Genomic DNA, 12,097 nt, shown 5'->3' with positions numbered 1-12,097 from the left:
CGAACAACATCGCTTTGGTTCACTCCGAGACGCCTGGACACATCCCTTGTTGAGAGCCCTTCCTGGCAGAAAGTAACAATGCGGACGCGATCGAACGGCGGTATTGACCGTCTAGGCATGGTTGAACTACAGACAACACAACCCGTGAACAACCGTCCTGGTGGAGTGACTGGAACTGACCGACTGTCCGACCCCGTCTGTCTAATGGGCGCTGCTCATGCATGGTTGTTCACATCTTTCGGCGGGTTTAGTGACATCTCTGTACAGTCAAAGGGAGTGTGTCTGTTGTACAATATCCACAGTCAACGTCTATCTTCAGGAGTTCTGGGAATAGGGGTGATGTAAAACTTTTTTTTCATGTGTGTATTAGGTACGCATATGTTGTTGGTTAAAATGTTCTTTTGAATCATAAACGCCTGCTTGGCCAGTGCAATCCTTTTTTCCACTGCCATGAAGCATCTATTGTCCTCTGCGATTATACTACAGAGGGTACGAAATTGTTCCATCTGATCAATTCTGGCGTCATCAATTCTCATACTGGTTTTAATTTAGCTCATAATTTTTCGTATTACCATTACTTTTGTTTTCCTTTTGTTCTCTTTTAATTTCCATAGTGCAAGAGTGTGTGATAGAACTTGCAACATTCTATTCAGTTCTTTTTCGGAGTCTGCAACTATTACAGTTTCATCGGCAAATCTAATACAGTGTATCTTTTACCATTGTCTTTCATTTGCTGTGTCTCCCCCTTCGTAATCTGAATAGTTTCCTGAGTTAACGCATAAAATAAATTTAGGGGTAGGGTACATTGCTGTGTAACTCCTTTTCAAATCCTAGCCTGTTGTTCTTATTGATGTTTGTTTTTCTGCTTTCACAGATAGCTGTTTAAGTATGCCTCTGTCTTCCCAGTCAAGGTCCACGTTTTTCATAGTTGTAAAGAAGAGCTGCCTGTTCACATTGTTAAAAGCTTTTCTGAGTCAATGAAGGTAAGATACAGGGTGACATTTATTGCACTATATGAAATAAAATCCTCATAACTTCTGAACGCTTTGCGTTAGGACGTTCAAACTGCATCGTTCACCGCGGGACATGATGGGAATTAGTTTATGCATACATGGTTCGGTTTAGCTACAAAGCCTACTTCCATTTGGACGGGTCCGTCGACAAGGAAAATTGGCGTATTTGCGGACTGAGAACCCGCGTTCCACGATCGAGATGTCTCTTTGCCCTCAACGGGTGACTGTGTGGTTTGCAAAGTCCAGTCATGGATATTTCTTGATGCCTCGGCGACTACCGAACGGTACATGAAAGTTTTGGAAGAAGATTTCATTCCCATTATCCAAAGTGACCCTGATTTCGACAAGATGTGGTTCATGCAAGACAGCGCTCGGCCCAGTCGAAGCTGGAGAGTGTTTGATATTCTGGAGCAGCACTTTGGGGACTGCATTCTGGCTCTGGGATACCCATAGGCCACTGGCATGGGCTTCGATTGGCCGTCATATTCTCCGGATTTAAACACATGCGACTCCTTTTTGTGGGGCTATATTAAAGACAAGGTGTACAGCAATAACCCCAAAACCATTGCTGAGCTGAAAATAGCCGTTCAGGAGGTCATCGACAGCATCGATGTTTCGACACTTCTGCGGGTCATGCAGAATTCCGCTATTCGTCTGCGACACATCATCGTCAATGATGGCAGGTATACCGAACGTGCCATAACCTAAATCCGAATACCTCTAGTCACATTTACATGTTGAATAAAGTGTGTGTGCGTCCTAGATTGTAACTAACTTACGTTTTTTTCGTATAGTTCAATAATTGTCGTCCTGTAAGCTCTTCTATTAATATCCATCCCTCTCTCTATTGGCACGTGCAAGGTGAAAATTTCTTCTCTTTTCCGCTGCATTTTTTTAATCCAAATTGGTCTTTCCTGATATACTTATCTACTTTTCCTTTTATCCTCCTTTTAACTATTTTAATAATAATAATAATGTATTCGCACCTAACACTTCAGACAGAATGTCAGTAAATCGGACTCAGGCTACACGAAAGACCTGAAATAAGATACATATATGACAATTTACAATGGAAAGATACAAGCTACTCAATAACAGACGTCGCCTCGAAACCAAACTCCAGAAGTATCTAACCAAAGCGGACACCCTACTTAATACTGTTATTGTTGTTGTTGTTGTTGTTGTTGTTGTTGTTGTTGTTATGGTCTTCAGTCCTGAGACTGGTTTGATGCAGCTCTCCATGCTACTCTATCCTGTGCAAGCTTCTTCATATACCAGTACCTACTGCAACCTACATCCTTCTGAATCTGCTTGGTGTATTCATCTCTTGGTCTCCCTCTACGATTTTTACCCTCCACGCTGCCCTCCAATGCTAAATTTGTGATCCCTTGATGCCTCAGAACATGTCCTACCAATCGATCCCTTCTTCTAGTCAAGTTGTGACACAAACTTCTCTTCTCCCCAATCCTATTCAATACCTCCTCATTAGTTATGTGATCTACCCATCTAATCTTCAGCATTCTTCTGTAGCACCACATTTCGAAAGCTTCTATTCTCTTCTTGTCCAAACTATTTATCGTCCATGTTTCAGTTCCATACATGGCTACACTCCATACAAATACTTTCAGAAATGACTTCCTGACACTTAAATCTATACTCGATGTTAACAAATTTCTCTTCTTAAGAAACGCTTTCCTTGCCATTGCCAGTCTACATTTTATATCCTCTCTACTTCGACCATCATAGGTCATTTTGCTCCTCAAATAGCAAAACTCCTTTACTACTTTAAGTGTCTCATTTCCTAATCTAATACCCTCAGCATCTCCCGACTAAATTCGTCTACATTCCATTATCCTCGTTTTGCTTTTGTTGATAAGAGTCAAAACAAGAGAGATAAAATTCACAATGGACCCAACGATATGTACTAGGGTTATTCGGAAAACACGATCCAATTTCTTATAAAACATAAACCAACACAAATTTTTGAAAACTCTAGTTTTATTTAATTCTTACATGTTTACTGTTTTAACTACACAGTTTCCATATTTGTTTAAACATCTGTCATAACACTCTACAAGCTTTTGTATCCGTAAGTCACAGACATCTGCGACCTGTGAGGATAACCAGTCTTTAGCTGCTTGTTTCACCTAGTCGTCTGCTGCGAAGCTCTTGTAGCCCTGAAGTTTCTGTAGGCAACGGAAAAAGTGAAAACCACACGGCACCAAGTTTGAACTGTAAGGTATGTGAACAGTGTGTTCCCGTCTAAAAGATCTGATCAGTTGTCAAGCAGCCACGAAACTCCAGACGTGAGAAGGCCCACGTCTGTATTCCACGTCAAAGTTTAGTCAGGGTAACACAGTAAGCCGTTGCATTTATTGCTGATCCTTGCTGTATAAACAGGTCTACTGCAGCATTCAACGAAACATCATCAATGTGAGTTGTCGCAGTCGGAGGCACACTCGTGTACCCTTGATGACTGAACGACACATAGCTTTACGCCTCGCCTGGATCCGTCAACACCGAAATTGGACTGTTGATGACTGGAGACAACCTCATGAATCCATGGACCCTGCATGTCAGCAGGTGACTATTCAAGCTGGTGGAGGCTCTGTAATGGCGTGGGGCGTGTCTAGTTGGAGTGATATGGGACCGCTGATGCGTCTAGATTTGTCTCTGACAGGTGTCACGTACGTAAGCATCCTGTGTGATCACCTACATCCATTCATGTACGTTATGCATTCCGACGGACTTGGGATATTCCAGCAGGACAGTGCGACACCTCGCACGTTCAGAATTGCTAGAGTGTCTCTTCTGAGTTTAAACACTTCCGCTGGCCATCAGACTCCGCAGACGTGAACATTATCGAACATATCAGGGATGTCTTGCAACGTGCTGTTCAGAGGAGATCTCCACCCTCTCGTACTCTTACGGACTTACGGGCAGCCCTGCAGCACTACTTCAGACAATAGTCGAGTCCATGCCACATCGTGTTGCGGCACTATTGAGTGCTCGCGGGGGCCCTGCATGATATTAGACAGGTGTAGCAGTTTGTCTGGCTCTTCAGCGTATACCCAATGTGATTGACTGAATTCTTCAGAAGCGCATATTTTCCTATGCGTAATAGTGAATGTTCAGTGAGGTGGCGTCCCCTGAAAGCCTGAATGAGGCCTCATATGACGCAATGAAAAACTGAGCATCCAGATGACCTGAATCCACTTCCCACAGAAACCATCATCAGAACTCAACACATGGGAGTTCGTCTGGACGCGTTAACTCTGTAACAAACAGTGAATTTGTAATGACACAGATGTAGGTCCTTTTAGCAGGACAATGTGAATCGCGTTCACATTTCGTCAGAGTTTATCGTCAACGTCGTGTTTTGTTGCATTCAACTGGCCACTAAACTGACTGCCCTCACTCACTCAAACGTAGTGACACAGCCATGCACGCGAGAGATGCGCCAACATTCGATTGGTGCGTCGCTATCATCGTTTCGAGCGTTTCCTTGATGGGCAGTTCTCCTGTTCAACAAGCGTCAGTTCCGCATCAGGCTTATGTTTCGAGCAATTCTGGCTCTGATATTCCCTTTGATAGTGAAAGTGCGGAAGGAGAGAGAGAGGGTGAGTTTGTAGTATAATTAACCCATTATTTCCGAAAACTTCAGTAGTTTAATCATAACATGTAAGCTTTCACGGCCGGCGTCTTCATTAACTAAAACTTCCGGGCTGAATTGCCGTGGTCCATATATAAAACTTCTTCGCCTTCCTGACAGCTTTCAAGAGAAATGGGTACACTGACAAGGAAATAGATCGAGCACTCCACCCTAGAAGAAAAGTGTCCGAAAATACACGACAACAACAACCGTCGGCTAGAAAAGTTTTTCTTCCATTTATTCATAACATCACGGACCGTATTGGTAAAGTTTTGGCCAAGTTTGAAGTGGAGACAAACTTTCGACCTACCAAGAAAATTATTGGAAGCTTAAGATCGGTGAAAGACGTACGACGCCCCTTAGCGACCCCACGTGTGTATAAAATTACGTGTAGCAGTGGCATTGTATATACTGGAACAATTAAAAGGAGTGTTAATACCCGCCTAACGGAACACAAAAGGAACTGTAGATTGGGACAAATTGACAAATCAGCTGCAGCGGAACACGTTTTCAAAGACGGTGATTACGAAATAAAATTTAGTGAGACAAACGTGATAGCTAAGACCTCACATTATTATACTCGCATGTATATAGAAGCTATAGAGATCTATCTACAAGCACGGAAATAATTTTAATAGAAAAGAAGGATTAAAACTAGACAAGATATGGCGGGCGACTTTGTACCAACGAAGTGACAATCGATTACCTGTAATCGAGAGAGATGGCACTAGCCAGAGATAGTTTTGAAGTCGAAAGCACGTGATGAGTGGTGGCGCCATCTAAGCGCTCTATATAAGCGGGACCACCAGCGCCTAGCAGCCAGTCGCCGACTCACCTCAGAGGATGTTGCCCGCAGCCGGCAACGAAACGTCAGGAAGGAGAAGCAGTTTTATATATGGACCACGACAATTCAGCCCGGAAGTTTTAATTAATGACTTCAGTAGTTGATTTTTTCCGCCTTTTTTGACATTGTCGTACATTGAATGATATATGAAAGAAAAGCTATTTTGACAACAACAAAAAAATCGGTATGTTAGCACAAGAACTATAGTCTGTCCCATTTTTGGAACATTGGAAAAATTATCTAACAAAATTCGTAGATTCAGTGTCAATGCAGAAAACTATAAGAAACATTATGAACAAAATAAAACGAAAAGTGTCTTCAGTAAGAAGTGAAACAAAACCCTTGTGATGTACACCAACATTGCAGCTGCCACATATTTTTGTCTTTTTTTCCTTGTAGTATGCACGTCACCTGTGTGTTACTTGTACAGTAAAGTAGTTCCTGGGTCTAGTCATATATCTTTGTTCAGCCGCACTCGCGTCAATTTCCTTCCTCGTGGTCCTCTGCATTTCCGCGTTGATCCTGTTTCCTTTGAAAATTACATCAGTATTCTGTTTCGGACAGCCAAAAGTGAGAGCTTCTCATTTGGGTTATTAATTTGATACGTGCACTATACAGGTATCAACCATCTGCGTAAATAACGGCCACTTCTTTGATATTGTCCTCGTCCTATAAAATGATATCTGCTTGTTCAGTATATCAACACCTATTCACAAGACATACTCTCATGGGGAAGCTTATGATACCCACTCAGAAGTTGTACGCCTAGAAGGATTTTAGTTCTTCTGTGGCTAGAATAAAAGTTATGTTGTTAAGTATATATTTGAATTGTTCTGTAGTAGTATTCCGTAGTTGTAAGGAAAAAAAAATCGTCAGAAACTATCTAATTTTCCAGACATTCTGCAGTATAATTTTCTTTGCTTTTTCCTGGTTCATTAAAGTTTGTGTACTTTGGTTCACATTTATATTTCTTGCATTTGTGTTTTTTGTGTTTTTTTGAGTTTCTAGAGGTAACATTAGCTTCATCCCTTCTGGTTATAAGCTCTAAAAAAACCTGCTACACCTTGTACAATATTGACATTGTTCGTTGCATTTTCTTCAGAGTCTTCATCTGTTCTTTCACCTACATTATGTGGAATAATCACCAATTTTACGTCATCAGCATCGTCTTCGGTCATTTCATAGCTCTCCAGTTTTGCTAGAAGCTCTCCAATAGCAAATCCACGCAACCATTTTTTTTTATTCAAATGCAATCCCAAAATCTGAAAGGTAATATTCCGTTCTACCTACCCTGGAGAAACTCTCACGCAACGAAATGAAAGGAGATCTCAACAATGTAAATAGTAATTTTTGTGTATGAGATGTGTGCAGATAGGTACATCTAAAAAGGATTGATAATGTGACATGACATTATTCCATTATTGGAACATACAAAATAAACTGATTTTACACTTTCTCCAGAAAATCTGAAATACAGGCTGCATCAAAAAGGATCATCCGATTTCGCACGTCCATAATTCTTAAACTAATAAACATGTACAATGAATTTTAATTTTTTGATGAACGGGAAACTCAAGATGATTTTTTTTTCATACCTTTTCGTAGGTGTTCAGTATGCCGCCCTTGAGATGCATGGCATATGACAATGCGGTAGTCGAATTGTTCCCAGACAGCAGCATACGTGTCGAGTTACAGCTGCTGCTATGCGATGTCTCAGTTCATTCATTGTTGTTGGTAACAGAGGTACATAAAGAGTCTTTTACAAACCCCACAAGAAATAATCACATAAAGTCACGTCCGGTGACTCTGGAGGGCAATACTGTAAGGCTGAATCATTGGGTCCAGTGCGACCGATCCACCCTTCAGTAATCCTTTGATTCAAAAATTCACGCACTTTCAGATGCCAGTCTGAAGGTGCTCCATCCTGTTGGTAAATGTAGTCGTTCGCATGAGTCTCCAACTGTGGGAAAAGAAAGTTCTCAAGTATATCGAGATATGTGCTTTCTGTAACAGTGTTCTCGGCAAAGAAAAGTGGGTCAAACATCTATTCCGTGAAACTCCACAAAACACATTAAATTTTGGAGTGTGCCTCTCATATTTTACAAATTCATGTGGTTGTTCCGTATTCCATATTCTCACACTATGACGGTTCACGTTTCCATTTATTTGGAATGTTGCCTCGTCACTGAAGACAATGCGTGGAAGAAAACGGTCATCCTCCATCTTGCCAAGAACGAAATTGCAAATATCCAAACGTTCGTCACCTTCACGAAGAGCCTGCAGTAGCTGAATTTTGTATGGTTTCATGTGTAAACGTCGACGCAAAACACGCCAGACGGTCATCGGGGGCATGTTGAGCTGTCGAGCTGCACGGCGAACGGATTTCTGCGGACTCCTTGTGAAGCTTCGGCAAATGCGTTCGACGTAGGTGTCAGACTCTCGGAGACGGCCCAGCGATTTGCTTTTACACAAGCAGCCTGTTTCTCGGAATTGTTCATGTCATCGTCCAATGCTCTGTACTATAGGAGGTCACACACCGTACCTATTACGAAAGTCACGCTGAACAGTTATTTCCGACCCGCATTGCACAAAATGTAGAAGACAGAACGCTTTCTGTTGTCCCGACACCATTTTTACTAGAGCTGAAGTGGACGCACAGTGCTGCTACCTGGCGGGAACCGTGTAAAACTCGATAGTTTGCTATTTCCAACAGTACGTTATTCATTCACGTACCTCAAATAACGTAATAGTTATGATTCTTTCTGAATCGTATGATTCTTTTTGATAGACCCAAGAGCGGAAGTAGCGTGCAGTTCCATGGTGTAATGGTTAGCACTATGAACTCTCAATGCAGCGATCCGAATTCGAGTCTCGGTGGAAGCTTGCGATGTGTTTTGCAATCGTTTCTGTAAATGTGGCCGAGCTGGTAGTCGAAACGGTGTGTATGCTGAATGTTACGTGGACATCCGTATGTTCATATCAAACACACCCAGAGAACTAAATCACATTTCGTTGTTATACAGAAACTACACTCATGCTCATAAATTAAGGATCATTGCAGAATGTGGTGCCACACAACGGGACACTACACAAAGTTGGCGCTAAGAGCATAGGCACATAGGGAACACACACGACACAGATCTCTAAGTCCACGGTATTGGTGATAAGTTGAGAAAACCGTCCCGAAACACGTGCTACAAAACGCCACTGTTTCCTGCGCATGTACCCCGACATCAGTGTGGGATATGATCACCATACACACGTACACAGGCCGCACAACGGTTTGGCATACTCTGGATCAGGTGGTCAATCAGGTGCTAGGGTATAGCCTCCCATTCTTGCACCAGTGCCTGTCTGAGCTTCTGAAGTGTCGTAGGAGTTTGAAGATGTGCAGCGATACGTAGACTGAGAACATCCCAGCCGCGCTCGATGGGGTTTAGGTCCGAATAACAGGCAGGCCACTCCATTCGCCTGATATCTTGTTTCAAGGTACTCCACGATGGCAGATCGGTGGGGCCGTGCGTTATCATCCATCAGGAGGAAGGTGGGACCCACTGCACCCCTGAAAAGGCGGACATACTGGTGCAAAATGACGTCCCGATACACCTAACCTGTTACAGTTCCTCTGTCAAAGACATGCGGGTGTGTACGTCCAGAAATCATAATCCCACCCCACACCATCAAACCATGACCTCCATACAGGTCCCTTTCAAGGACATTAAGAGGTTGTTATCTGGTTCCTGGTTCACGCCAGATGATAATCCGGCGAGAATCACTGTTCAGTCTGTACCTGGACTCGTCCATGTACATAACCTGGGACCACTGTTCCAGTGACCATGTACCAGGCTGTACGGGCTCTCCTGTGACCAGGGGTCAGTGGGCTGCACCTCCCAGGTGTCAGAGCCAATAAACCATGTATGTTCAGTCGTGTGTAGACTGTGTGTGTCTGGAGACAACTGTTCCAATGGGCTACAGTAGGATTCCGAGCAAGGCTATCTGCAGTACTCGGTGGCCGTCTGCGGCCACTAATGGCAAGATATCGGTCTTCTTGTGGTGTTGTACACTGTGGACGTCCCGTACTGTAGCGCCTGGACACGTTTCCTGTCTGCTGGAATCGTTGCTATAATCTTGAGATCACACTTTATGGCGCGCGAAGGGCCCGTGCTACGATCTGCTGTGTTCGACCAGCCTCCAGTCGCCCTAGTATTCTACCCCCCATAACGTCATCAGTATGTGTTCTTTGAGCCAACACAGTCGCCACTAGCAGGTCTGAAAACATCTGCACACTTACTCGCTACACCGTACTCTGACATGCACCAACATATCTCTGCTGCCAGCGCCACCCTGCGACGACCGCAAGCCAAATGCACCGCATCCTCACACCCCGAGGTGATTTAAACCCCCAAACCGCTCACCAGAGGGTTGTTTCATCATGTTTCATCATTATCCTTAATTTATGAGGATTCGTGTACTATCAAGGCGTACAGTGCAGGCAAGTGAAAGACAGAAAACAGGCAAACTACACTACTGGCCATTAAAATTGGTACACCAAGAAGAAATGCTGATGATAAACGGGTATTCATTAGACTAATATATTATACTAGAACTGACATGTGATTACATTTTCACGCAATTTGGGTGCATACATCCTGAGAAATCAGTATCTGGAACAACCACCTCTGGCCGTAATAACGGCCTAGATACGCCTGGGCATTCAGTCAAACCCAGCTTGGATGGCGTGTACAGGTACAGCTGCCCATGCAGCTTCAACACGATACAACAGTTAATCACGAGTAGTGACCGGCGTATTGTGACGAGCCAGTTGCGCGGCCATCATTGACCAGACGTTTTCAATTGGTGAGAGATATGGAGAATGTGCTGGCCAAGGCAGCAGTCGAACGTTTTCTGTATCCAGAAAGGCTCGTACAGGACCTGCAACATGCGGTCGTGCATTATCCTGCTGAAATGTAGGGTTTGGCAGGGATAGAATGAAGGGTAAAGCCACGGGCCGTAACACATCTGAAATGTAACGTCCACTGTTCAAAGTGCCGTCAATGCGAACAAGAAGTGACCGAGACGTGTAACCAATGGCACCCCATACCATCACGCCGGGTGATACGCCAGTATGGCGATGACGAATACACGCTTCCAATGTGCGTTCACCGCGATGTCGCCAAACACGGATGTGACCATCATGATGCTATAAACAGAACCTGGATTCATCCAAAAAAATGACGTTTTCCATTCGTGCACCTAGGTTCGTCGTTGAGTACACCATCGCAGGCGCTCCTGTCTGTGATGCAGCGTCAAGGGTAACCGCAGCCATGGTCTCCGAGCTGATAGTCCATGCTGCTGCAAACTTCGTCGAACTGTTCGTGCAGATGGTTGTTGTCTTGCAAACGTCGCCATCTGTTGACTCAGCGATCCATTACAGCCATGCGGATAAGATGCCTATCATCTCGACTGCTAGTGATACGAGGCCGTTGGGATCCAGCACGGCGTTGCGTATTACCTTACTGAACCCACCGATTCCATATTCTGCTAACAGTCATTGGATCTCGACGAACGGGAGCAGCAATGTCGCGATACGATAAACCGCAATCGCGATAGGCTACAATCCGACCTTTATCAAAGTCGGAAACGTGATGGTGCGCATTTCTCCTCCTTACACGAGGCATCACAACAACGTTTCACCAGGCAACGCCGGTCAATTGCTGTTTGTGTATGAGAAATCGGTTGGAAACTTTATTCATGTCAGCACGTTGTAGGTGTCGCCACCGGCGCCAACCTTGTGTGAATGCTCTGAAAACCTAATCATTTGCATATCACAGCATCTTCTTCCTGTCGCTTAAATTTCGCGCCTGTAGCACGTCATCTTCGTGGTGTAGCAATATTAATGGCCAGTAGTGTGGTTCCTTTCGTAAGACAAGTTAATTATACAAAAATAAAATAAAATAAGTAAAATATTTTCGTCCCAAAGGGACGGTGGGAACTGACGGGTTAACTAAGAAGCTGCGCTACTGCTGGTGTGTGCGTGTGTGCCCGCAGGCTACGGTAACCTGTCGCCCACGACGGACGCCAGCCGCCTGCTGATGATCTTCTACGCACTCATCGGCATCCCCATGAACGGCATCTTGCTGGCCACGCTGGGTGACTTCTACAGCAGGGCGGTGAGTACTCTACAGCACAGCGTGCGCCCACCACTGCCACACATTGATTCTCACAAAAGGAACGTTAACAGCAACCAATGCCATCTGTACCACTAAATGAGTAGCAAGGAACCCGTAGCGTGTAGGCTTTTACGGTCGGCGTCTTCATTAGTTAAGACTTCCGGGCTGACAGGTCGTGGTCGATCAGTAAAACTACTTTTTCCTGATGATTCGTTTCCAACTGAGGGCATCATCTTCAGAGGTGAGTCACGGACTGGCTCCCAGGCCGTGGACATGATTGGATACATGTGATCAGACAGGGCGCTTACGTACGTGTCACCTGTCAGAGTCTTATCTAGACGTATCAGGCGTCCCATATCACACCAGTTGCACACGCCGCACACCATTACAGAGCTTGAACAGTCCTCTGCTGACGTGC

General features: G+C 44.3%; 1 protein-coding gene across 1 annotated transcript in view; it reads left to right on the top strand.

The window, feature by feature from the left end:
* LOC126424637 (open rectifier potassium channel protein 1) overlaps nucleotides 1–12,097 on the top strand; it is a 242,601-nt gene that overhangs the window by 137,412 nt on the left and 93,092 nt on the right. Inside the window, exon 3 of the mRNA XM_050087370.1 lies at nucleotides 11,558–11,679. Within this exon, the coding sequence (XP_049943327.1) occupies nucleotides 11,558–11,679 (122 nt within the window). The remainder of the gene's footprint in view (nucleotides 1–11,557; nucleotides 11,680–12,097) is intronic.

The sequence above is a fragment of the Schistocerca serialis genome, chromosome 10 (genome assembly GCF_023864345.2).
Source record: "Schistocerca serialis cubense isolate TAMUIC-IGC-003099 chromosome 10, iqSchSeri2.2, whole genome shotgun sequence".
In the NCBI taxonomy this organism is placed as follows: domain Eukaryota; kingdom Metazoa; phylum Arthropoda; class Insecta; order Orthoptera; family Acrididae; genus Schistocerca; species Schistocerca serialis.
Note: the sequence above shows the minus strand (reverse complement) of the source record. Positions and strands in the feature narration are given on the sequence as shown.